At 50.8% G+C, this 27,358-nt stretch overlaps 6 protein-coding genes across 6 annotated transcripts; 3 read left to right on the forward strand and 3 right to left on the reverse strand.

Moving 5' to 3' along the window:
• ALT_8222 (chromatin-remodeling ATPase CHD1) lies at positions 1-4,628 on the forward strand (the record flags this gene model as incomplete). The annotated part of the gene is made up of 2 exons (XM_033561619.2): positions 1-4,430; positions 4,484-4,628. 2 exons carry the CDS (start codon positions 1-3, stop codon positions 4,626-4,628), a joined length of 4,575 nt encoding a protein of 1,524 aa, XP_033417510.2.
• Positions 4,629-5,666: 1,038 nt separating this feature from the next.
• ALT_8223 (pyridoxal reductase) lies at positions 5,667-8,558 on the reverse strand (the record flags this gene model as incomplete). Its single annotated transcript, XM_033561621.2, has 5 exons — positions 5,667-6,292; positions 6,367-7,010; positions 7,488-7,961; positions 8,014-8,446; positions 8,507-8,558. The coding sequence occupies 5 exons, from the start codon at positions 8,556-8,558 to the stop codon at positions 5,667-5,669; spliced, it is 2,229 nt and encodes a 742-aa protein (XP_033417512.2).
• Positions 8,559-9,199: 641 nt separating this feature from the next.
• Positions 9,200-9,726, reverse strand: ALT_8224 (uncharacterized protein; the record flags this gene model as incomplete). Its single annotated transcript, XM_089600386.1, has 2 exons — positions 9,200-9,523; positions 9,580-9,726. The coding sequence occupies 2 exons, from the start codon at positions 9,724-9,726 to the stop codon at positions 9,200-9,202; spliced, it is 471 nt and encodes a 156-aa protein (XP_089455279.1).
• A 9,689-nt stretch (positions 9,727-19,415) lies between these two features.
• On the forward strand, positions 19,416-20,033 carry ALT_8225 (C2H2-type zinc finger protein; the record flags this gene model as incomplete). Its single annotated transcript, XM_033563124.2, has 1 exon — positions 19,416-20,033. The coding sequence occupies one exon, from the start codon at positions 19,416-19,418 to the stop codon at positions 20,031-20,033; it is 618 nt and encodes a 205-aa protein (XP_033419015.2).
• Positions 20,034-21,499: 1,466 nt separating this feature from the next.
• Positions 21,500-23,478, forward strand: ALT_8226 (uncharacterized protein; the record flags this gene model as incomplete). Its single annotated transcript, XM_033563125.2, has 2 exons — positions 21,500-21,872; positions 21,956-23,478. The coding sequence occupies 2 exons, from the start codon at positions 21,500-21,502 to the stop codon at positions 23,476-23,478; spliced, it is 1,896 nt and encodes a 631-aa protein (XP_033419016.2).
• A 695-nt stretch (positions 23,479-24,173) lies between these two features.
• ALT_8227 (uncharacterized protein) lies at positions 24,174-26,366 on the reverse strand (the record flags this gene model as incomplete). Its single annotated transcript, XM_033563126.2, has 1 exon — positions 24,174-26,366. One exon carries the CDS (start codon positions 26,364-26,366, stop codon positions 24,174-24,176), a length of 2,193 nt encoding a protein of 730 aa, XP_033419017.2.
• Between the last annotated feature and the right edge of the window lie 992 nt (positions 26,367-27,358).

Raw genomic sequence — 27,358 nt, forward strand, 5'->3', positions numbered from 1 at the left:
ATGGTGATCCCCTCACCCTCCGATAATATTGCCAACATGGCATTGTCTAACGGCCTTTCTCCCTCCCTCACCTCGAATTCTCCAGCCGTGAACGGCGAACTGGCTGATAACAATGCCGGTTACAACCTCTCCGAACAATCAAACAATTTCACATCGTCAGAGTCATCGCCCGATGCGGAGATGGAGGATGAGTCGTATCATAGCGGCTCTCCTGATGCTGAGGGGGTTGGCAGTTACTCTGCTACAGATAGTAGCGAGAAAGGTAGCAGCCCATCCAGCATCGGAAACTCCTCGTCATCAGAGATCAAGCGTGGCATCAAACGTAAATCGTCGTCTCTGAGTGAATCAGACTTCATCAGACAGAATCCAGATTTGTATGGTCTTCGCCGTAGCGGACGAGCTCGGACAACACGCCAGGTTGTTCAATCCACCTCCTCAGAGTCGGAGTCGGTCGCTAGGGTCTCACGCACCAAGCGTCGACGCCCGGTAGCCTCTCAGCGGTCCTCGAAGCGTCCATCCCCTCCAGCCAGTCAATCTTCCTACTCCGCGGAGTCAGACGATGACGAGTATGGCGGACCTTCTCGTATGAGTAAGGCGAAACGTCGTCGTATGCTGCAGCCAGCGTCGAACAGAGAACCTTCACATGCTGAGATCCGGTTCTCGACGCGGACTGCGTCTCGTCGTGTCTCCAATTACAATGAAGACGATGATGATGACATGTTCTTGGATGAACCTGACGAAGTTCTGGACAACTATCAGGCAAACACTGTTGAAGACGACCGTCCAGCTGTAGATGTCGTGCTAAACCATCGCCCCAAAGAGGGGGTCAGCCCAGGTGACAACGATGTTGATGAGCACTCCTTTGAATTTTACATCAAATGGCAGGGGAAATCACATTACCATGCCACATGGGAGACTTACAAATCCCTCATCGATAACTGCCGCGGCACACGCAGAGTTGATAACTACATTCGCAAGGTGCTATCTGAAGAGCTACGTATGAACCATGACGGCGATGCCCTTCCCGAGGAGCGTGAAAAGTGGAACCTCGACCGTGAAAGAGATGTCGAGGCCATTGAAGACTACAAACTGGTTGAAAGGGTGATCGCCATGCGGGATGGTGATGAGGGAACAGAGTACCTCGTCAAATGGAAGCGGCTATTTTACGACTCTTGTACCTGGGAGAGCGAAAGTCTCGTCAGCGAGATTGCTCAACGCGAGGTCGATCGCTTCTTGGACCGTTCCTCTCATCCACCCTCGTCAGACAAGACCGAGATGAACCCTGCCACCCGCAAGCCCTTCGAACCAATCAAAGGCACACCGAGCTTTTTGCAGAACGGCGAACTGAAAGATTTCCAAGTCAAGGGAGTTAACTTCATGGCATTTAACTGGGTCAAGAACCGTAACGTCGTTCTCGCTGACGAGATGGGATTGGGTAAAACTGTTCAGACGGTCGCTTTCATCGCGTGGCTGCGTCATGTCAGACGCCAGCAGGGGCCTTTCATCGTCGTCGTACCCCTCTCGACTATGCCATCCTGGGCTGAAACCTTTGACAATTGGTCCCCTGATCTGAACTATGTGGTCTACAATGGCAACGAGGCCGCACGCACAATGCTCAAAGATTATGAACTCATGATCGACGGGAATCCCAGACGTGCAAAGTTCAACGTGCTCCTCACTACCTACGAGTATGTGCTGCAGGACTCGACTTTCCTGAGCCAGTTCAAGTGGCAGTTCATGGCCGTCGACGAAGCTCATCGCTTGAAGAATCGTGATTCGCAGTTGTATCAGAAGCTGCTGGAATTCAGATCCCCCGCTCGTCTTCTCATTACTGGAACTCCTATTCAGAACAATCTCGCTGAGCTGTCCGCACTCATGGACTTCTTGAATCCTGGCGTGATAGATGTGGACGTGGATATGGACCTCAATGCTGAAGCGGCTTCTCAGAAATTAGCTGCTTTGACTAACGCCATCCAACCTTACATGCTTCGCCGCACAAAGTCGAAGGTCGAGTCTGACCTTCCTCCTAAAACGGAGAAGATCATTCGCGTTGAGCTTTCAGACGTGCAGCTGGAGTATTACAAAAACATTCTTACAAAGAATTACGCCGCTTTGAATGATGGTGCACAGGGTCAAAAACAGTCACTTTTGAACATCATGATGGAATTGAAGAAGGCTAGCAATCACCCATTCATGTTCCCCAATGCTGAAGCAAAGATACTTGATGGAAGCACGCGTCGTGAGGACGTATTGAGGGCACTCATCACAAGCAGCGGGAAGATGATGCTTCTCGACCAGCTGTTGGCCAAGCTGAAACGAGATGGTCACCGTGTTTTGATTTTCAGCCAGATGGTGAGAATGCTTGACCTGCTCGGCGATTATATGGAGTCTCGTGGCTACTCGTATCAACGTTTGGACGGAACTATTCCTGCTGCTTCGCGCCGCCTGGCTATTGAGCATTTCAATGCGCCCGGCAGTAGCGATTTTTGCTTCCTTCTGTCTACTCGTGCAGGTGGTCTGGGTATCAACCTGATGACTGCTGATACTGTCATTCTGTTCGACTCAGACTGGAATCCGCAAGCTGATCTTCAGGCAATGGCCCGAGCACATCGAATTGGTCAGACCAGACCAGTCAGCGTATATCGTCTTGTTTCTAAAGATACCGTTGAAGAAGAAGTTATCGAGCGAGCTCGCAACAAGTTGCTGCTCGAGTTCATCACTATTCAAAGGGGCGTCACTGATAAGGAAGCCTCGGAGATCCAGAACAAGATGGCCCGGAGTGGCATTTCCGTTAGCGAACCGAATTCCACTGAGGACATTTCACGTATTCTCAAACGCCGCGGTCAGAAGATGTTCGAACAGACTGGAAACCAGCAGAAATTGGAACAGCTCGACATCGATTCGGTGCTGGCCAACGCAGAATTACACCAGACAGAACAGGCCGAAGGTATTCAAGCGGACGGTGGCGAGGAATTCCTAAAAGCATTTGACTTCGTTGACATCAAAGTCGACGATCTTACTTGGGACGATATCATCCCCAAGGACCAGTTGGACGAAATTAAAGCTGAGGAAAAGCGCAAGGCGGACGAACGGTACCTCGCCGAACAGATCGAGATGAGTCGACCTCGAAAACGCAATGTTCCCGCTGATGGGCAGGACACTCGCGAAGAAAGAAAGGCTAAGCGACGGGCCAGAGCTCAGGTTACAGTCGACGAGGGGGACAGCTCTGACGAAAGTCGTCCCCACCTGGACCCCAAACGTCCCCTTAACCATAAAGAGATCCGCCATCTTTACCGGGCCCTCGTACGTTATGGAGACATCAATGAGCGCACGGAAGAATTCTTGCGGGAAGCCCGTCTTATGGATAGGGACAGGGAAACTATTGTTGCCGTTCTGCGGGAAATGTCTGATATGGCTGCGAAGCTGATCCGAGAAGACGATGCTAAGATGGAGGCACTGGAAAAGGCAGGCAAGATGGTAACGAAGAAGGAGAGGAAGGCCGTCTTGTTCGATTTCAAAGGCGCTAACCGTTTGAATGCTCACCACATCGTGGATCGTCCGAGAGACTTGCGCATTCTGAGGCAGGTCACCTCATCCGTTGCTGACGTCAAGAGCTTTCGCATTCCGGAAGCAACAAAGGCCGCGGATTATTCATGCTCGTGGGGCGCGCGCGAAGACGGCATGTTGTGCGTCGGTGTCGCCCGCCATGGATGGGGTGCCTGGAGCCAGATCCGGGATGACCCGGAACTTGGACTCGGTGATAAGCTCTTCTTGGAGGAGCATCGTGTCGAGAAGAAGAATGAGCGCGCGAACGCCGATGATAAGACAACCAAAACTCCTGGAGCGGTTCACCTGGTTCGCCGGGTCGAGTATTTGCTATCCGTGCTGAGGGACAAGTTGACCAACGGCACCAATGTCTCTGCCAGGAGAGCTGTCGAGAACCATCATCGCAACAACCGGGGCACCGCTCGGACCAACGTGAGCGCCAGCGTCTCGGCCTCGCCTGCGCCGTCTATCGCACGCAAGGGTCACCGTGAAGCCGACCGTTCAAGGCACCGTTCTCAGACCCATGGTGCCCGTGACAGTGTGGAGCGGAACCACACTCCAGGCCGGGATTCTCGTCCAAAGTCCGGTCAAGAGAATGACCGTCCTCGTCGCAAATTATCTGACGCCTCGAGCGAGGATATTCGTCGTCGTAAACCGAGTGAGCGTAAAACGAGCGATAATGCCAATTCCGACGAGATGCTTCGCCTCTTGTTCAAACCTATTCTTTCCTCTCTCGAGCGAGTCTCTGGTTTGACTAGGGACAGCATGACAAGCAAAGCACGCCGCGCCTCTGAGTTGCGCAACTTACTTGGCTACATTGGCGGATTCATTCGGAAGACGCTAAAAGGAGAGAATTACATGCCGTCCCTCGAGATCCGCTTATGGTGAGTCCATTTCAGAACCGGCCGGAACGACAATTCACTAACCATTTTGATAGGGAGTACGTTGCTATCAACTATTGGCCGAATAAAGACGCCGGAGGTCGTCAACTCCAGACGATGTATCAGAAGATCGTTGCTGCGAACAATGCAACCGCCAACAAGGACGGGTCTACGCCAACTCCATACTCTGCTAGAGATTAGACTCAGCTTTCATCCGCGCGTCTGGCAAGGTAATCATCGATGCCTTGTCTTTGAGATTATTTCTCAATCTTCTCTTTTACTCCTTTCATCAAGCCTCTTCTTGAGCTACATCTATGCATACGTGAAACGGCATCACATTGGCGTTTGGTCAGTTGACAAAGGTGGTTTCGAGCGGGCTTCTCATGATATGTTTGGTTTCTTTATGTAAAACTCTCTGCTTATTTTGCATGTTTCCATGGTTCCCATATCGACCTGGTCCCCCCAACTTAAGGGCGTTGGGCCTCGTCATCCCTGCATCTTGTGGGTTTTTCCATTTACAGGGACCCCCCTTATGGAGTGTTGGGCCCTGTTTTGCGTTTCATGTTTCTCCAAGCCCATACGGGCCCCCAACTGGCGTGGGCCCTATGGTGATGTCCATTCGCATTTATTATCTTCACTTCGTGTATCTTCTATCAAGGGGTCACTCCCTGGAGTTTGATTTCGTTTTGGGATCATTCGTCGTTTCTGGGAGATGCATTCGCTGCGGTGTAGACCTTTTTTTCATGTCATCTTTGATGCTTACGGTGTGGCGGCTTTTAGCGATCATCTGGGCTTGACATTGTTGAATATCTTATTTCATCTGAGCTTTCTTTGCAGGGACATGGAGAGGAAAAAAGAACATGATTCTCATCACTCAACACTTCTGTGTTTGATCCTGGATGCTCTTGAAGACCTTTCCTAGTCTGCGTAGGATGAGTTGTAGTATCGATGTTGGTCTGGCACCTGGAAGACTACATAGAAGTAGAAAGACTTGATGCGATACTATAGGTAGTGGAACGGTACATTGATTTCCATATTCCCGACCTATCAAAATAATGATACAAGACATTACTGTTCGATCTGCAGATACATCCATGCACTGAAAAGCCTGCTGTGCCACATTGAATCGCAAGTACGGTAGAAAAATCCACGACGCCGAAAGCTTAACCCGTGAAAGACCCATAGAGAGAGGAAGTGGACAGGTGTACGGAGAAGAAGACAAAGTCATGCAGGACGAGATCATGGAGGAATGGACATTGAGTCGCGGCTCAGACTCGCCTCTGCTTCAGCCACCGCTACATGCTGTCCTTGCTGCGCTTTCTGGACACCATTTGGGGCATTACCTGATTCGGCTGGCAGGCCCTCCGTGGCCACAATGGCACTGAATAGCCGGAGTTCGGCGTCGATGACATCGTCGAAGATGGTCTCCTTCTCCAGCCACGCCTGCTTCCTCTTCGGCCTGATCTTCTCCCATTCCTCCTTCAGCTCTTGGCCTTCCTTCTCGGCCCAATAGATCTGCCGACGAAGCAGCCGGTAGAGATCGTACGGCCGGAGCTGGAGCTCGTGCTCGTCAAACCCGATCTCGGGACCAAACTCGGGTAGTTCAAGCTCCTCGAGGTCCTCGGCGACGACTGCGTCATCGTTGGCGATCTCGCTGAGCCGGTCCGCCTCGTCCTTCGGTTGCGATAGCTTCAGTCTGATGCGCTGGAGTTTACTGACGGGGGTTCCGGCGGGAGTTCCCATCGCGGAGGCTGGGACATTGTGGCCTTTTGGTACGGGGTCAGAGGGTCGGAGGGCTTCTGTCTCGTGGACGGTTCGCATGTGTTTGGCGAGGGCGTCTGAACGGGTGAAGCTGCGGTCGCATTCTGGAGGGATTTGTTAGCGCTGCGCCCAATGGAAATTTTGTCGAGCAGATCAAGGGAGGATGGGAGGTTCTCACCTGGTAGCGCACAGTAGAATGGTTTCTCTCTTGTATGGCTCCTCATATGTGCGCGCAGTGCGTAGCCGCTCGCATGCGTTTGGCCCTTCCGAGGACAGTCGGACCACTCGCAGGAGTATCTCTTCTGTCGGTTACCGACATGATCGTTGTGGATGTGCTGGACCAGATCGTCCATGTTGCCGAGATCGCCTACGTTGCATCCCTCCCACCGACACACGGTAACCTGGTCGTTGCCCTGGCCGCTGTAGTCGTCATCCTGGCTGCCGCCTATCAGGGCCAGGAGGGTGGGAGAGTTGGGGATGTCGCCGGAGGTATCTGACGAGATCGAGGTCGAGGGGGAGGTTGGTGGGAGATCTTCTTGAAATGCGGTTGAGAGAGGAGTATTGCGATCCCACGACGCGACACCGGTGCGACGACGCTTGGAAGGAGGCAGGGTTGAGGCCGACGGCGAGAAGGGATGCTTGAGGTCTTCGCGATCCGACATTTCGTCGGACGCAATTGAGGAGAGGGGGGAGCCGGGAGATTCGGTCATTGGAATAGGCGTTGACGCCGACGCCCGTGATGAAGAAGTTGAGGATTGATGTTGAACTGGATAAAAAGCTGCTGCCGATAGCGCTTCAATGGCGACAACTTGCGGAGTGTTGCTGATGTTTGATTCGAGTATACATGCAGCGAACAACACGTGATGAGGCTATTCCGATCGAAGAAAAACCCGCACAATCAAATCTTCTCTCTTCCTCCTATTCAGCTTCAACAGCAATCAATTGCTCGACAGCGTATCATCAATAGACCAATTGCCATTCAACTGACATCACCAGCTTAGCTTGGAATCTAGTGTAAGTACTATTGTTCAGCCAGCTCTTTGTTGCATGATGATTTTCTTCAAGAATTCTGCAATGCGGACAATCTCCAGTCGTCTGTGAGATTGCATGTTGACTATTCTACACTTGATCTGACTTGTTCTCTGACTATAACTGTATTCTATTATACATTTCGCGGCAATGTGCTGACAAGATCAGGTTCATACGATTATATACTTGGATAGCTTTCTGTTCTCAGTATCTCACATGTACCATATTTCAATACAAATCTCTCTGCGATATTGAACAATTGCCTAGTACCTAGCACCACGGACTTCATTCTCTTTGAGAATTCTGTCAAGCTCAGCCATTTCGGCATCAGATAGACGGGGAACGCCCTGCAGATTCTGCGTAACCTTATCGCTCGTTGTACCCCCAGGGATCGGAATAATGGTAGGCATACCTGGCTTGCCGCTCAAGGTCAGTATCCAGGCCAAAGCGATCTGGGCGGGTGCAGCGCCCTTGCGAGAGGCCAAGGCCTTGACCTCGTTGACAAGCTTGACGTTGTGCTTCATCGCATCGTCCTGGTACTTGGGCAGCAACCTTCGGAAGTCGCCCTCAGGAATCTCGGATAGGCTAGTGAAAGCACCGGCTAGCACTCCGCGGCCCAGAGGCGAGTATGCGACAAGTGGAATCCCCAATTCTGCACAGGTGCTGGCCACGTCGTCGTTCAGGGTGTGAGTGTCCCAGAGCGAGAGCTCAACCTCTACCGCGGCAATCGGGTGGACTTTGTGTCTGTTCTCCGTCATCAGCAACAGCATAGTAGCAAATGAGAAGTAGAACGTACGCCCGTCGGATCGTCTCCGCGTTTACCTCGCTCAACCCAATCCCCTTGATCTTCCCCTCCTTGACCAGCTGAGCCAGGATAGTCACCGTCTGCTCAATCGTCGTGTTAGGATCCTGCCGGGCACACTCGAAGATATCAATCGTCTTCTTCCCGTCCAGCACACGTAGACACTCATCCACGCTGCGGCGGATATTCTCCTCGGAGCCATCCGGAACAAGCTCGCCAGGCTTCAGACCGCCCTTGATACTCAGCACCACCTTGTCCGCGTTCTCGGGGTACTTCGTGAAGTACTTGTTCAGCAGATGCAGCGAGTTATACTCCGGGGTGCCGTAGAGCTCGCCGCCGTTCCAGAAGTTCGCGCCAAGGGCGAGGGCCGTGTTTAGTGTTTCGAAGCATTGCTCTTGAGAGGGGGGCTGAGGGGACCATGTCATTCCTGGTCTGGTCAGTAGTGAGCTCAATTGAGTGTAGGGGCGCGCATTGAAGAATAACGTACTCATCATGCCGTACCCCGTGGGGCCGACTTCTTTTCCAACAAGAGACGGCATCTTTCTTCTTGTCTTTCCCTTTTCTCTTACTGAAGTATGTGCAATAGATGTATCTCCGCGATTGATCTCAGGCAAAACAGTTTAGAGAAGTCGTTGTATTTATGTTTCGGCTGTCCTCGAAAATTAATAACGATCTGTTGCATCATTCATGGTCCACCCCACACCGGATGCCGACAGCGGCGGACTTAGCTGTCTTATCACCGCTAAGCTTACATGCTGTGGCTCTGACCATCTTCTATCTATTTCTATGAGTTAGCCGGGGCGAAGGCGCGGTTATCGAGAAGGCGAAAGCTGTGATTACCCTGATTGCTCGCTGTCCGACTTCAGTCGGACTTAGAAAAAGTCACGGATCATGGTGCGAATGCCGATGTCTACAGAGTACAGACTGTACAGGCATGATGAAAGACAAAGTATGAGAGGGCGACCATGCTAGATTGTGGTTCAGATTTACTTTTTATTATCTATCGCTGACTCGTACATAACCTGCCATCATAACTCATTAACATCTACCACGCTGAAGCGTTTATCGCCCCTGAAGAGGCACCATCACGAGAAGAGCCAACAGAAACCGCAAAAGAGATGACAATCCATTCTCGATAGACCAAAACCATCATATTCAGAAAACTCCAAGCCAGAACGTCTCAAATTAGCGTAAGCTCATCCTGAGTGAGGAATGCCTCGTGGAACTTGTCGATCATTGTGGAGAGGACATCATCCACGATGTCGACGGGGTCCGGTGTGTCCTCGGTCTGCTCGCCATCCGAGTCGTTCTTGGGTTTGTCGACGATGGAGGCGTTGTTCTCTTCTGTGACGGTGCTGCTGGGGCTGTTGCTGTCGTCGATGACGTCGGAGTCCTCCAGCTTCTTCTTCCAGTCGTCTAGCTTGTTCAGGGCGCCGAGACCGAGTGAATCGAAGATATCCTTCATGAGCTTGTCGCGGTATTCTCCGGTTGAAGGTGTTACTCTCTGCAAAGCTGTTAGTCGTCGGGTAGTAAGTATAGCGGGGGTGACAAGGGACGTACGGGACTAGCAGATCTCGAGTGGATATCAGATCTTGACAGGCCATTTCCTGACTTGGAGACGGGACGAGACGACCCCAGAGAGGATAGGGCGAGGATGGTCAGGAGGAGGAAGTTCAAAAGCATCGATGACCGCGTCCACTGCGACATGTTGAGCAACTGAGTGGATAGAAATTGTAAGGTCTTGTGGCTTGCTTTGATAATGTATGACGATGTCTCGACGACCCAGATGATCTCGTCAAGGATGATGTGGATGGATGATGTTTCTGGCAACGATTGCAACGATCGTCGAGCACTTCATATACCCCATGCATTCCCGGATCCTCCCTTGCGCGGTCGATCTGCCGCCGTCAGGAATGCGGGAGTGGCTGGGAAGCAACGGCCACAAAGGCTAGGATTCCTCAAATTACCTGCCACGCTTCGAGATCGGTCGATATCTGCTAGTGCGGCTGGTGATAAGATGGAATACATGGTAACCTCATTGTTGTGGCGCATAACTGGAATGATGCGCCTGGGGAAAGAATTGTGGACATAGTCTATATGTTCGTCTCTGCAGTTTAGTTGATGGCTGTAATATTTCGCAGAGCTACCGACCGGCCTGGTCCTTGGGAGATGGATGAAGGGGTGTAGAGTTGGCCGGCTGCCTCTGACATTCCAGTCTGCAACACCCATACCACTAGTGCAAGACTATTCTCGCCACTAAACATCATGGAACCCGCCTCTATTATAAGACAATTCCACGTTTTGAAGAGTTTATAGCAGTCGGGGTTTCATTCCCGAATGATAGAACATCGTGTAGCATGGCGTTTGCGCTATGTAGTGGCATAACTAATCATTAATAGCATTTACAGCTGTGGTCCAAATGTGTTGTCCCACTCTATAGGATAACGGGCCCAGTCAAAACTGATTGATCTTGAGTGTCAGCTTGGCAGTAGACATGTTAAGCTTGTAACTATACGGAAGTCTGAACAAGAACGCAGTGGATGCCGGGTCTACCGCAGTCACCCGAACAGATTGAAGCATGGACTCCTGCCAGGGTTGCAGTCAATACCAACTCATGTTAGATAGTCCTGATACTTCTTTCTCTTCCCTTGGGATGTATTCTTTTACCACCTCAATCCCGCAGAGAATCGCACAACTGGGGAAGCATCCGGAACAGCCCTGGATTAGACCACAGCAGCGCAGCCTTCAACATCGGGATAATGACAGCATTGAACCGCTAGCATGAGCTGGGTTGTTCATATCCACATCGCAGTCAACAATGCATTGAGGGAGATCAAGGTCAGGGAGTCGATCACGTATGCGACTGTCTATTGTGGTGCGTCGGAGGGAACGGAGGAGACGCGGACGGTGGAAGCGGAGTTGAATGAGATGGCTGAGAGAATTGAGCATCAGCAAGAGTTAAAGTGATCGAACCATGATCTGTGATACGTCTCCAGATTGTACAGAAGATCATGAAGGTCTGGCTTGTGCCACTCACTCAGGTCTTCTCGATTTCCCCCTCTCGATTCTCCCATCGCGGATTCGCCGTCTGATGTATGTCCATAGTCCTCCACTGTATGTATATCTGGAAACTATGTTGTTCAACAGTAGTTTTAATCGCTTTCTTGTTTCGTGGACGGATTCCATTGACGAAACCGAGTGCAGGGTGGTTTATTGACTCGAGCTGGCTGATCGTAGTGTCAGTAGAGATATCCGGAAGGCAGTATATAGGACTAGCTCTTTGGGCGGATCATGACTCCTGCAGATGAGTGCCCCGCCTTGTTTGTTTGTTTGTCAGTAAATCGTTGCTGTGTTGTAGCTCAATGCAAGCCCAGATTGCAGCCAGTTGAACCTCCTTCAAGCCCATTAATCCCTGAACCTCATTTCCCTGAGCACCCAAGAACTACAGACTACCAATAGGCAAGACACAGCAGCTGCAAGTTTGCTCGTCATCCTGGTGAGGTTGCATCGAAGGCCTGCAATGCAAAGCATGTCTCCGCTGCACAAGTACTTTGCATATCCAAACCAGAACAAACAACCTGATACTTCTTTCGAGAGGGACTGCCTCGCCTCTCAATGTCACCTTAGAAGGCTATGCCAACCTTTTAGATGCACCGAAGAGATAGCCTGTACTCTGTATGCCCCTGCTCAACCTCCTTGTCAACCAACCCGAGCCACTGACGGAGCATGGATATCACATAGTGACATAGATCGCAAACGCAGCTGTATGTCCAACATGTGGATGACAGTACCAAGAGAACAGCTGAACCTACTAGGCAGAAACATTCTTGACGCGATCTGATCCATCTCCAGAAGTGAAGCTTGTCAGTGTCGCTAGGTGATGACGTGATACGGCTGCATCGCATGGGTCAAATCCAGGGATAGTGCCATATCTCCATAGTTTCAGTTTTCTTGGCGCATAAACTATCTGTATGAACATACGGAGTACTCAGCCCATTATTGATATCCATTGAAACCCTGGCATCACTTTACTGGCAGTCGTATCTAACCCACTTCGGCCCTCATCCGGACAACCCTAGTCAAAGGCGCAAGGGGCCCCACCAGCTAACCACTGGCATTCGTATGCATCTACGTAAGTTGGCGGTTCATTAAAGTTATCGAATCATCAAGCGAGGACGCCATGAGGCTAGTGATGCAGTAGTAGGGCGCTTCGGGGGGTTCTACCACGTACCTAGGGACTCCGTTAGTGACTGAGGCCCTGTGGCTTACGTACTGCCGCATGACCAGCCACAGGTAGAGCGCTAAGTGCATCAGCATACGTAGGCCCTGGTGTCAGGGCCTAAGTCTACCAGTAACCATCTGGTATCGTCCATGAAGCTATCTAACTATCTTCGTGCTAGACGCCGCCTTTTCTGATTCTAGGAGCGTCTATGGCTCTACGCTTGGCCGTGCCAGGTCGAGAACCCCCACCGAGTGACGTTTCTGCTTACGCAGCTTATTGCAACTAAGCTTTGGCATGTCTTTGAGTTTGTTATGAGGTCTGGCTCTGTCTCGTGTTCTGGGATCTTTTTCCCCCCTTTTCTTTTCTTTCCTTTTTGGGTCTGTCTAGTTCATTTTTTCGGTTCAGACGGGAGTCTCCTATCTGATGTGGGCTGTTGCACTGGTGGTTTTGTTTGCTTGTTCGACGCTAACTGGATACTCCATTGTCAAGTCTCTAATAGGCTGTTCAGCAATATGGATGTCAAAATACAAATTATGAAATGCGAATAGGACAAACGAGAGAGTCAGTTTCTCTGCTCCACAACCTGCGTGAGGGGAAATGTGTCCCACAATCCAATATGACTGACTCGAGTGCCAGTTACTGTATCGAGAACAGTGTTCCATGTTTACAAAATAAATTACAGGGCCCACATCACCTACATTAGCTGAAATATTGCGATTTCATTACATGACCTGGATACAGTACAAGTTAGGTAGTTAGAACCCCGCTGCAGCCAGGGTTTGGGCCCAAACTTTGAGAGAGAAGACCCTGAAGATCTTGACTCAATGATTACTCCTTATCTACTCAGCCAAGGCCCTTGAATAGCAATAGCCCGTAAATAGAATTGACCATCAATGTAAACACACTGTTCTCCGAATAATGTTGTCATAATATTCAATTAGCAATGTCTATCCAGAAAGCCCACGGAAAACAATCCTGGAATATCCCAGACCATTCCTGATCGTTGAGATCCTGCGCGGTCCGTCTTCACGGAATCAAGAATAATCTCCGGGCGAACTTAGTCCAAGCGGTCTCAGGGTCTGGGCCTCTTTTTCCCCGTCGTGGCGGTTTCAATTGGAGCTTCGGCAGAGGCATGATTGCCTTTGTCCGATGCTGTGATCGCCGGGACTCACATCTCAGCAGGGCTCCCGCTCTACGGCCTGGTTGCCTTGTAAATGTCTCATAATTTCTTTGACATCATTTTGGTTACACTGCAGATGATCATTCTATCGAGTCCAAACGAGGCCAACAGAATTGTAGAAGATCGCATGAACAAGGCAGTGCAGCAGCTGTAGGTAGCCTGGCAGTTGTTCTATGTGGTAGTGACAAGCTGAGCCTGCCAAGGGTAAGACAAGGACCCTTGTTTAGAAATTCAAGTAGGCCTCACCGGAGATAAACACCACTCGAACCCTAAATCCAGACGGCTGGCCTAATGCCCCGCTTACTGCAAGTGTCAGTGTCAATGTCAGTGTCGCCAGCTGAAGAAGAGGCGCAAATGCCTACGTATGCAACGCGCCACTGAAATCTAAAAATTTGACCATGAGACCATCAAAAATTGGGCGTCTCCAAGGGTCCGAAAAGGGAAAAGAAAAAAAAAAAAAAAAAAAAAAAAAAAAAAAAAAAAAAAAAAAATAGAATTAGTCTTCCACAGGGTTTCTAGTTCTAACCACTTGTAAGCCTCCGATCTGGCGCATGTTGGCGGTCAGGCTAATTTTAGGGTTGAGAACTGAGACAGGGTCGGAACTTTGGGGCAGAGTAGCCTGAGTATCTAAGCCGAACGTCGGCGATGTAGATGCTGGGCTAGAGCTCAGCGTACGCTTGCGGTTGGATTTGCAGGCCCTGGCTGCACAATGTATGCCGGATTGGTAATGTTTCATCTTCCAGACAAGCCAGACAAAGAATCGCGATCTGGACTCGATTGAGGTTGGGCTGCATGGGATTATTGGGAACGGTGGGGACTATTTGGGTGTACTCCGTAGACAGGACGGGTTGTTCTGCGATGCATCAGCTTGAGTATGGTACGCTACGTGTTTCTGAAATGGGCAATAGGAAATATCTTACCGTACGATGATCGGCTGGTGGAGTAACCATGTACCTGGCCGAATACGAATACGACGGGTACGAGGTAAGCCTCGGCGTCGGCACTTGTGGTATCCGTGTTACAGGACAAAGGTCAATAATGGAACAATAATAACGGGAGACGAGATCAACTTTATCTGGTAGTCCGTTGTCGGTGAGACGATGAGCCATCTCACTAATCAGTGCAGCACAGCTAGGGTCTTCAACTCGTCTGAATTTAGACAGTTAGAATAGTAGGTAGTAGTTAGGGACACTGTGAAAACTGGAAACATTCAAGCGGCATTAGATAGCCCCAAGCTAGTGTAGGGACTACGTAGCCCGCTTTAGCCTTCTCAACTCATGATTCAAGGAGGCTTGATCCGTACCGGTTAGAGGCTTAGAGCACAGTTATGGTATACGTAACCCTCGACGCGGCTGCAATGCTTGCCCATTCCTTCGCGTCAGGTCCAGCTCTGGAAGGTGATGTGCTTACAGTTCCTCGCAGTTACGGCAAGATGTACGATCAAGTCACTGAGCGTGTCGGCACAGCCCCTGATACCGGTCCTATGATGACAATCGCTCCTACCCCTCTATGCGGGCAGGAATCAGTGATGTTGATGAGCAGTGTCTAGACTCTCAGCGAGTGATGATCAGCGCTTTGGTCGAATCTTGGCGACGTGTCACTTTCCTCATCAGCTTAGCCGCTATCGCCATATGTCACCTGCCGTTATGCGTTAGGTATTCTCAGGTTTGGTTTAGATATGGGTTTGCGCTTGTGAAAGATGAGACGGGCTTCCTTGGGAAAAAAGGGACATCCAAGGAGTCAAAGACGCATGCGCCATGCTTTGAAGTATATCATTTTGCTGAATTCGCCCCTGCATAACAACAGTAATAGCTCGCATGCTTGTGCCCTTCTGCACCGAAACCATCATGACATGCTGAAGGAGTCAGAATATACAGACCTCAGTTCATGGGTAAGATGCGGAAGCTCCACAGAAAGAGTTCCCGCTGACTGCTAGCCTCCTGACGCGTATGTTGCAATTATGTGGAGTAATTCTTTCGGCAATAGTGGGAGTGGCCTGATCTCTGATGCTAAACAGTTGCGACACCGGACAGGCCAGTTTGAGATTAATGATATCTAAGCCCGAGCTCATTATCTTAATGGAGTTATGGGCGGCTCCTCAGCCATCGAGTCAACGTGGACAACGCGTATGCGCAATTCATCATGTGTCCAGAGGAATTGCTGGATTTAGGAGCTCTTCTCAGCATGGACATCATGATCATTTAGCAGAAAGGGAAACTAGACCACGATCAGGACACGCCTATCATCAAGCGAGTTATGTTGTCCCTTAACCAAATCAGGGTCAGCATGTGGCTTGTGGCTTCTGGTTCGTTCAGACAGTTCGACGAGTAGACGAGGACTTAACCCGTTATGGGTGCAAACCAGCGGTATGAGAATAGATTTGAAGCTTTAGTCTGGTTTTCGAGAACACTGATGGAATGGAATGGGACAGAGTAGTCAGGTTAACTCACTACCTAGACCGCACTAGAAAACAATTCGTGTGAAAGAGAATGGTAAGGTACATCCACAGTGGAGCTCAGCCACATACAGAAAGTAACAATTACTTACATACAGCCGTACTCGGGTTTCCCACTTCTGACCATAGCAAATCCGAGACGGGCGGACAAGAGTACCCAAAAGGGGATTTGATAATCATTATTGATTATCTGATGTGCAATCAAACTCGGCATTCGCAATTATGATGGCCGAGATACATCGACATAAGTCAATTCGGCTGAGAAGCGAAGAGGGCCTTAAGGAACTCTCTGATAATTCTGTAAATACCTCTGACGACTCAATGCACAAATTGTTGTTTGACCACTGCACTTGCGGGACTTTGGAAAGGATGGGAACCTGTATGGGTAAAAGCTTGTCCGGGGTTATTATACAGGGCAGGTACAGAGCGGAGGGAAAACAAACCCTGGTCATAATAGGCAAAAGGACTTTCTTCCAAGCACGAGCTGCCAAAGCTGCTTATCAGTACAAAGCACAGCGACATACCTAGATCTAATCTGATAAATTCATAGAGTATTCGGTTTGTAACTCTTTCAGCGCTGATCTAGGAGCAAATAATGGAATAAACCTCAGGAACAGTACGTATGTACTTGTTTTTGGTAATCCCAATATTATTTTACTTCTTAAGGTGGAATTCCGGTATGCCCATGCATAATCAGTATTTGAGTTTCCGCCTCCAAGTTTCTTTATTTACATGCAGAAATTTCCTTCCGGAGGAATACAGTGTCTATTTATTATTTAGTTAATTAACTAAGGTACCACACTGCACCCAAGACTCCAGACTCCTAGGTTTATAAATGCTAAGGACGCCAGCAATCTATTTCTCCCTTGTCATTGGTATGCCAGCCTACCCTAATCAATCCTGAGTTAGTCGCCTCTACTAGGAGCAGGGACTTTTGGAACTTTTTAGTCACTTCCACAAGACACCACATCAACGGCACTACAGCCGACCTAACCGGGGACCAATCCCTTACCTCGAATGTCATCCTGTTTGCTCAAGATAATATCTACGGTATTAATCTATTTATTCACGCCTTCGCTAGACTATCTAGCTGACGACGGACACACGTATCAGCCAGGGGCGCAGCCAATGGTGGTGGAGCGATAAACCTGGTTTGAACGGGGTCCTGAGGGTTCTGCAGATGAAGGGTCTACAGTCTATATTTTACTAGGCAGTAAAATATTACTACGACGGAGGATTAGGTATCAGAACAATTCATATCCTAATACTGGTACCTATCTTCTCTTCACTCAGCATCATGGTACTATTGTATGCCGCCTGCGGTCTGTGGTAGCTTTCTTAGGTAAAAGTAGACCATCAGATTAAACATGTACCAGAGAATACAAGTACCTGACAAACCCCTCCTGGCGTAGTCAGCGGAGTAATTGACCCCCGTAGACTAAAGCTCACACACCCACAATACTGTGGCTATTCTCTTGGTACGCCCCATAACTTTTTGTTAGTTGTTACCGGACCCCAGTATCAGCCAACTAGTGTGCCCAAGTTCTGGGTGTACTTCGGAGATACCTGAGCCACATTTATGCCATGGACCACGGAGTAATCTTCCTAGAATCTCCTTGACAATGCGTATGCATGTGTTCCATATTTCGCACTCCAAAAAATAAGGTATCTATTAATTTCAATTTCAGACATCAGACAATATACAGTGAGATAGACACTGATTTCTTTTGTCGTACCTTGGCAAATTTACTTCCCTCTGTACCTCTGGTATACATGCTTGTAATAGGGGTAAGACCATACTTGTCCAAATTACGGCTGACCTAAGACCATCTATCTTTCTACATATCAAAATAATACACCCATCTATTGCTTCCATCTGGGTTGATTATTGGGCATTTTGTCTTAATATTCTACAAATGAAGATGCCTATTTTCAGCTCCACTCCCTCCACTAGTGCTGTGGATTCTGTATTCTTGTACTCAAACCACCAAGCCACTAGTTTATTCATTGCTCACTGACTTTCAGCATGGCCAGAGCTCCTCCGGAGACCCTGGACGGGTTTCAAGATGCTCTTGCTAACCTCTGTAGTCAGTCTTCGTCGTCGTCGCCGTCGTCGTTGCCGTTGTCGTCGTCTGCTACTTCTTCTTCCTTTTATACTCTTTGGCTTCATATTTTTTCTCTCTCTGCTCCATCTCTCCCTTCTCCTAACTTCCTGTCATTCATCACCTTTTCTCCGATCATCAATCTGATTTCCGCTTCTCAGGCCCCTCTACTCTCTTTTTTCTTTCCTAATCCGACTCTTCCGTTCCCCCTCCTCTATAATCGCTCCCACATATACCGTCCATCATTGACATATCATCTCTCCTACTTTTTATCAAGCAGTTATCGGACTAGTTCCTCATCGAGGGATCTATCGGCCATCCAGTCTGCTATCTTCATCGATTCTGTCATAATTTGCTGACCATCTCAACTACCGCTAAACTCATTATCGCACGTGAACTAGAGCATTGGGCTCCATTAATTTTCTGGCATTGGTATTTTTCTCGCCTCGCACGTTTCTAAAGGAGCGTGGCAAGAATTCTACATCACGCATTTCCAGAGAAATTCTGTCGAGTTTTCTCTCTGGTGCATAAGGCGAGCACTACGACCGGTCCAGTTTGAAACCTCTGTCAAGGGCATCGCAACGCTCCAACGATCGATTTCTTTCTGCCAAGAGAACAGGAGGATTTGCTCTGCGATAACTGCTCCATACCGACTTCTATCGATTGGCGGTGGATCGTTCTTGGCCCTTGGCTCTTCTTACGATCAAAAGGGCTGTGTAAGACCCATCCGGGAATCCAGCAGCGTCAAGACGGCAGACCGTAAGGCAGAGACGCCTTAGTTTACTTATCACGCTTCTGCTGTCCGATCAGCGCAATCAGTTGTGCTCTCTGCAGATCTGGTCGTGTTTCACGAGCAAAGGAACAAACATATTCAAAGACAGCTGGTTCGTCCGTCTTCTTTTCATACCGAGTTCTTCTTTTCTGAGAGTTTCCTGTGCGCATCTTCCCTTCTTTTGTCTTCTTCCTCTTCTACTTTCTTTGAGCATTTTCATCTGGGATGGACGGGTGGTGTTTTGCGGCCTCAGTCACACAGTCTTGAACTTGTTCATGGATAGAAGACAGAACGAGCGGAGAAAGCAAGCCAGGGGACATCAAATATGGACTGAGGGTTTATAACAGACACGAAGCCAGAGCGAAGTGCTAATCAGCCATCCTTTAATTCAGGTGCAGTCAGTAAGACTGCTGGGTCAGGAGATGGCCAGTTGCAAGTCAAGCTTCGTTTCCATCTTGAACAATGATGACCACCCATCATTTGCAGTTCGATCGAGCCCCGGGGTCTCCAGACAGCCATCCACCTCTTCATCATACTCGCAGCATTCAGAGCAACAGCCACGAACTTTGTTACCCGACTACAGCTATGGAGCTCCCTACACAGAGTCTACTGCACGATCTCCAGGCAGGGTAAAACGACAACCGTTTGATCCAGTTTCGGAAGCGATGCAGCCCGCGTCGCCTGGCTCCTCTGATTGCTCTTCCTACGACTACATCACTCAGAACAGCGCGGTCAGTTACTATCGCTCTGGCCGACAAGACTCGTACGCTTACCCCCCTCCCACGATTGCACCCGCCGAGAAGCGCCTGAGCGGCCATTCGGTGTCTGATCCCCCATCCCCGCCGCGATCCATTGGCGGATCTAAAGATGCAACCGGTGCCAAAGGGACCAGAAAGAACAAATACCCGTGTCCGTTCGCGGCCAGCCATGGATGTTCAGCGACTTTCACCACTTCGGGCCACGCCGCACGCCACGGCAAAAAACACACGGGAGAGAAAAGTGTGCATTGTCCAATATGCAACAAGGCCTTTACTCGAAAGGATAACATGAAACAACATATCCGAACTCACCGCACGCATTCAGAAGACATGCCTTCGGGAATAGGCGACCGCGATGGCGAGGCTGCCAGCAGCCAGTGGGCAACAGGGCGAACCAGCCCACCATACAGCCATTCGCGGTCGACGAGTCAGTCGCAGACGGATGGGCATGTCTATCACCGCAGCACGAGTACCATGAATATGACGACGTCTAGCGGAAGCCAACGTCGGCATTCGCCTTACTGAGTTGATGACTCTGTTTGAGTTGATAATGAGAAGACGATGCCTGAGGTGACAATGAGTTGAAGAGGATTCATGAGAAGGTTGTCAAGGCAGACGCGGGGGTTTGCCATATATTCTATCCAAGTTTTTTTCTATTCAGGTGGACGACTCTCAATGCGTCCGGCTTTTGATTCCCTTGGAGTCACGGCGTTTATATCGAAGAGGTGCAGATGATGGCTGCTGTGCAGCACCCTTTCTTTGGTACTTTTTTTCATCTCAAAGATTTTTGACTCCTACCGTCTGATAAAAGATGGCCAAAGACGGCTAGCATTATTTCTACGGATTCCGGTCGGGTGGAACGACTCGTTTATACCATGTATCATCTTCCTGCATGTTTTCCCGGTCGAATGGCCTGTTGTTCATATTTTGATTTGAGAGACCAGCTTTTCAGCATTTTTCATTTTCCTCCATATGCCTTTTCATTCTGCGTGCATACCATGACGCGTGATCTGAGGACGTCCATGAAGGGCCTTTGCCGCCATGTACAGTACTCTCTATTTTGGTTGATAATGACCAGCAAAAGGACGCTATCATCCCTAAATGATACGAAATATCATTCTCAATACGATACGAATCGTTGCTGCATGCCTTTGAACATAGCTCCCTCAATAGTTTGGTCGAGTAAAAAGTATTGAGTTTGTAAACAAGACTGGACAATCTCCATGGAGAGATGACAGGAATAGTTAGTTATATTCGCTATATAGAGATCAAAAGCTTAGGCACTGGAACCACGGTACTAGGGCTTCTGGAACAGGAACCGATGGACCCAGAGATGGAGCCGGAGAAACCTCGGGTGCTGGATAAGTATATCATATCACTAAGGTACATGGATATCGATGGTAGATAGTAATAATAACCTGTAAAGTAAATGGGGCTGATGATCCCTCTTCTATCCCTATTCCATGTTCCAGACTCTGCAACGCAGCATGACGTAGGTGCGCCTGAATGCCTGATTAGCTAATTTGATGCCCAGTCCCTGTCAATAGATGCCTGATGGATACCTGAGTGACCCGACAGCTGACACCGAGTGCCTGAGGCTGAGGCCAAGAGAAAAGAACAAGGAGAGGAGCCACAAAGAACAACAGATGCAAGAGACGGATCATGCCACAGTCAGTTGAGCACCGCCTCGACAGGGCGGCAAATGAATGGATAAGTATCAAAGTATGAAATGGGAGTCCAGTGAAACCATTCTCATTCGACTCGAGTTTCACCAGCTCCATCCAGATACGTCACCGGCGCTTCTTTTCAGCCCGCTTGTTTTGCCCCCGCTTTGGCCCTTTTGGGGTGTCAGCTTGCTTTTCTTTACCTTGGTCCTTTCTTTCCATCTGCTTTCTTCGATCCCATCTTCATCCTTTTCTCATCCATATGCACCGTTTTCATCTCGTTTAGACTCAACTACTCCGTACCAGCTAGTGCTACCACTGCTGCCAATGGCCTACTACGACGATCGTCACTACCATCCCGCCCGCGATCGATACCCCCGGGCAGGACCCCCCAGCTATGAGGAAAACCCCTACTACTACGGTGATCCTCGCAGTCGGGCCCCAACGGATCTTGTTCGTCGTCGCGACGGAAGCAGCGAGTCCTTGGATGACGTGTCCCGTCATTATCCCCCCAGCGATTATGGCTACGAATACGGTTATGGGTACCCCCCGAATTCACGACGGTCTCGAGGGGGTACCGGGCAGGAGGGAGTGCGCAGATCTCATTCGCTGAACGGCAGGAGGGGAGGCTATTACGAGGACTCGGATTACTCGTATCGACCCCGCCATGAGCATCGTTCGAGACATGAGGGCGACAGACGTATGTATTGCCTAAGGGAACGATAGATGGGGAGTTGATGGACGGGGGAAAAGATAAAAGGTGATGAGTGCTAACGAATATAGGTGACCGCCACAAATACTCCCGTTCTCCATCAAGCAGCCGCTCTCCACATCGTAGACGGCGCAAGTCTTTTTCCGAGCAGGCCCTGGGCGCTCTTGGTCTGGGAGCGGCAGCGTCGTCGTCGGCTTCCAGACACCGTGATCATAGCCGTGGTCGCTCCCATGGTCACCATGGCCGGTCACACTCGTACTCTCCCTCGCGCTCTCGCAGCAGAGACCGTCACCGTCGCGGCATAAGCGAGCAGCGCATGGCTCAGGCTGCCCGGGCTGCGCTGACCGCGGCAGCTGTCGAGGCCTTCCGTGTTCGCAAGGAACCCGGTGAGTGGGCCGGCGAGAAGGGCAAACGGGTCCTCACGGCTGCAATTACCGCCGCGGGTACAGATGGGCTGGTCGACCGTGACCCGAACAAGCACTCGAAGCGCCACATCGTCGAGTCCACTCTTGCGGGGCTGGCGGCCAACCATTTCGTGAACGGACCACGGTCAAAGTCGAGATCCAAGTCTCGCGGTCGTGGCTCCGACAGCAAGCTCAAGAACCTTGCCGCCACGGGCGCTCTGGCTGCAGTCGGCAAGGAGGCCTACGAGCGCTTCAAGTCCCGCTCCCGGTCCCGTCACCGCGGCCGGTCCAGCTCACGCGACAGCTACGATGATAGTGACTCGCCGCGTCGCCATCGCTCGCGCAAGCGGAGCAAGAGCGTGTCGGACTACATCAACCAAGGTATGGAAGCGCTGGGCCTAGGGGACAAGGACAAGGACAGGGACGGCCGGCGAGGAAGACATCGTGGGCGGCCCTCGCGCTACGATGACTATTCGGACAGCGATCGGGATAGTGAGCCTGGGGCCAGGCGGGCCAGGCACTCCAGAGATGTAGGTCGACCTCGTTCTGTTTATGCCACGCAACGGCCAAGTTCTGCCATCACCACTACGTCGGGAGCCAGGGCCTCACGTGCTGATGACGACGGCTTCCACCACTCCACCTCGGACAGTGAATCATCTTCTGACCTGGGAGACAGTTCCGATGAGAGAAAGAAGCGCAAGAAGCTCAACCACCAGGCCCTCATGACGGCAGGTCTAGCCACCATAGCCACGATCCACGCAGCGCACGGGCTGCACCAGAACATGGAGAAGCGCAAGCAGCGCATGAAGATGGTGAAGGAGGGCGAGATGTCACCTGAAGAAGCCCGCCGGCGTCGCATCAAAGCCAACCTCGCCGACGCCGCCAGCATCGGCCTCTCCGCGCTGGGCATCAAGGGCGCCATCGCCGAGTGGAAAGAAGCCGACGAGAAACGCAAAGAACGCGCCGAGTTCAAGAAGAAATGCGAGGAACATCGCCAGAAGCGTCAGCAGCGCACGCGCAGCAAGAGCCAGAGTGCCGCCGGCCCGCCCCCGCCCTCCTGGCGGACCGTCTACCCAGACGAGATCGAGGAAAATGCCAGTTCTTCGGGATACTTGCGGTCACATGCTGGGAAGGTGCGATCGCCAAGTGTCGGGGCGGATATGAGATACCGGTCTTCGTATTGGAGTTGATGTAAGTTGGGCCGAGGTTTCCAGCGTTTTGATGGTATGCCACGATGATGATTATGATGCCACGATGCCCGTATATGTATCACGACTTGACGACTTTCGGGTTTACTTGCGCTGTTCTTCCTCATTCGTCATCTGTTTCTCAGCGTTTGTGTATCGAGTCTAGAATGACTTAATAGCCTGATTTCTTTCCGCAGGAATTACATTTTTACTTTACTTGATAATGTGCCGGAGACGGAAAAAAAAAGATTGTGACATGGCATCAGTCCACGATGCATATGGCATTGATCCATTCAGACGGACGGGATTGCGATCAGTATCAATACCGATGAACCCTTAACATGAAAGAAAAGACAAAAAGTCTATGTACAGTCCAAGCCAGTGACAAGACAAAGACGGAGACGAAAGGAGATAGAAGAGGGAGAGAGATACAGAGGGATGGAATCCAATCAATATACAAACACACAAACACCACGCCTTCCAGATGCCCTTTTAAACACGGGGAGGGTAGTAGATAGAAACGTAGAACAGACAGACAAATGACAAGATATGTGGTGGGAATTCAGAAAGGCAGACAGGAACGCTTCAACGCTCACTCTCTTGCAGAAGCCAGATCAAAATCAAATGCAGGTGACGACGCTTGATGCTGATGCTAAGCTTGATGCTAGATGAACAGACATGGTAGCGGATCGCTAGACTTATCGATCGGCGTTGAGGTTCAGCCAGCTCAGATCCGAGTTTGGGTTGTTGCGCGAGTTCGCCGGCGCAGGTGCACCTGGGAAGGGCGTGGTGGGCATGGGCTCAAGCGCATCTGGGATCAAGACGCTCGAGCCGCGTGTGTTGATGGTGTCACGTTCGCGGCCGCTGGGGTTGTAGAAGCTACGGCTGTAGGTGCTGCTGGGCGGACGGCCAATCCAGCTGTGGTGCGGGGCACCGAGCCACTGCGGATCGGGGGCTGGACCACTAATCGTTGAGGCGCCGTCGGGGCGGTCATGGTCGTGATCGTAATCCGTGTCCGATGCGGCGCTCAGGGAGCTGGCACTGGAGATACGGGCGGACTGCGACTCGGCGCGCTTCAGCATCTGGCCGATCCTGGGGCCGTCCTCCGTCGTGGGGCTACCGGTGACAACCCGGCCGAGTGGCTTGGGTTCCTCCAAAAAGCCAAAGTTCAACTGAGGGAGAGGCGCGCCGGGCCAGGCACTGACCCGATCCTCTGCATTAGACCGAGGGGCCGCGATGGACGGTGTGTTCGCTAGGTTGGTATTGGTGCCGTTGTTGTCTTGGAAGTACTTGCCCCAGCCCTCGTCCGTTGTGCGGTCCCCGGGCGGTTTGTCCCCGAGGGTCATGGCTTGCGCCTCGACGGCCTTGTCTGCGCCGACCGAGTATGTGCTGGACGGCGTCCAGTCACCGTTGGACTGGACGGTGGTCAGAGGACTCGGCTTAAGCGGCGACGATTTTGGCCCATAGCCTGGGAGTCCGCCGGCTGTCCTAGGGGTCTTTTCATCCGCAGCCCTGCCAGAGAAGATGGCGAGTGAGTCTACCGATGTGGACGCGAGCGGAGCTGTACTCTTGGCCATGGGATAGGCTGAACGAGTCAGGGGTTCCATGCCCTGATCCTGGAAGCTCAAGCGGTCCTTGTCATTGGCGCCTTGGCCCTGGTTGGCAGCACGCTTGCGGCCCAGCTTCGTCCGATGCAGGAAGAAGAGAATTAACATTAGGATTAAGATAACGCCCACCAGACTGCCAAGCGTCGCGCCGATGATAGTACCAACCCTCGAGCCAGATGAATCATCACTGGCGGCGGTGCTCGTACTAATACTCGAACTGGTGCTGGTGGCGGTTGGCGTAGACGAGGATGATGTTGTTGTTTCCGGGATTGAGGCGAGAATCTGCTGAGACGATCTGTCTCCGTAGAAGAGCTTGGTTGTATTGACCCAGCTATTGGATGTCTGGTTGAAGATGGCCAGTGAGTCGGTACCACTGCCGCTCGAAATGACCACTAATCCGTTATCGCCTTGAGCGAGAGAGTAGTCCGATCTGGTCGTTGATGGTGCTAACGTTCCATCGTAGGTCGGGTGATCGGCCACAGAAACCTCCCTTCTCCTTTTCCTCCTCGAGGACGATGCGCCCAGATCAGTGCCAGAGCGCGCGGGCTGACCGCCAGGGTTGAGCAATGCGATGCTACTCACGGTGTTGGGCGAGACGCTCAGATTGAATGACTCAAGCGCCTTGCTTCCGTCCGATCCATTTACTATCGCGCATCTCACATCGCTGGACAGAGGCTGGGGGAGAAATACACCGGAGGAATGCCAGCCATCCGAGACTGAGAAGAGATGGACCTCTTTGGGAGTCGTCGCACCACCTACCAACGCCGCTTCACTATCGCTCCAAGGCAGAAGCACAGGAGATGAGGTGGGGTACTTTGCTAAATGAGCGTCGACCGTATACGGAGGAACGGTGCTAATAGTAAACGTGTCGGATGAAGGGTTCGAGCTATCCGTCTGACTCCCAGCGTAGACCAGCAGTATGGACGAAGATTTCAGATATACCGCGCCATGGGACGTCCGATTTTGCATCGTCCGCTGAGCTGTCTTTATCGTGGACCACTCTTGGGAATGGAATGCGAATCGCTGCAATCCTGGGGAATTCGAAGACGAGCTCATGCCACCGATCACGTAGAGCGCCTGTTGGCCTTCCTTACCGTCTATTCCACCCGTCACACATACCGCATCGGAGACCGGCTCTTCCGGGGGCATGGGCAATTCAATCCAGGTTCTATTGCGTTCGAGAGGGATGGCTGCAAATCCATTGGCGGAGTAGGTGTAGAGGGTGTTGTTGTGAATGACCGAGCAATGGCCCTCCAATTTTACAGGGGGCTCCGGAACGATCATATCGACTGGAAATTGGTGATATTTTTATGGTAACAAGGGAATGCGATGCGAAAAAAGTGGTCGAGTTCTTCGAGGAGACCAGCCGAAGACAATCAGTTGATAACCAGCCGTCAGAGGTCGGGAAGGACGAATCGACGGAACCAGGGAAACGAAGGTGACTGCCAGAGTGCTATCTCATGGTCGGGAACTAACAAGTCGTATGATTGACGAGTGATTGGCGACGAAGATGATTCCAGAGTTGAAACGAATGTGGGTGCTGGTCATAGAATGGATGGTCCTCCACGTGTCTAGTGATGCCGTCGAGTTGAGTTGGTAGTGATCAGAGTCGCAGACTGAACGTTAAGAGTCAAATGCGATCATGAAGTACTGGTGGACTCAAGACCGAGTAACGAAGGAATGGCGACCTGGAGGACAGGATGATGTCAATATCAATTCGAGTCCAGCGCTTCAGGGGTAAAGATTACAAGAATAATAACAGGATCACAGAGTCAGAAAAGGAATGATAATGACAGTGATACAGAAGCTCATACGTCGAATCACGGGTCTACCTGAGTAACGAACGACAAGGAAAAAGAGAGAAGAAGAAGGCAATAATCAGGAGATGCATTATGAGAATCATAATAATAATAATAGTAGTACTGGAAAGGTAGTGATAAGAGAGTACGGAGCTGTGTGGTACACGATCGCGGGAACCGGAGCAAAAGATGAAACAACGGTTCTGGAGAGCAGCAAGAGGGGGTGGCTCGGAGAGTGGACCAGAGCAAGAGTCGGAATGGAATCATCGATGATCTGGAAGACTTACGATTTTGTTTTGGCAGTAAATTTAGTTTCTTCCTTGGGTTGGGATGAAAGCTGGATAGGAGCGAAAAACAGAAAAGAAACGAGACGAGGGAGAGATGGAGGGGGACCAGCACGAGTGCACAGCACAATGTGTGATGAAAAAGAGAGAGAGACAGAGAGAGAGGAACGAAGTAGAAAGAGTCCGGAGTAAA

This window comes from Aspergillus lentulus (genome assembly GCF_001445615.1).
Source record: "Aspergillus lentulus DNA, contig: Alt16, strain: IFM 54703, whole genome shotgun sequence".
Classification (NCBI taxonomy): Eukaryota; Fungi; Ascomycota; class Eurotiomycetes; order Eurotiales; family Aspergillaceae; genus Aspergillus; species Aspergillus lentulus.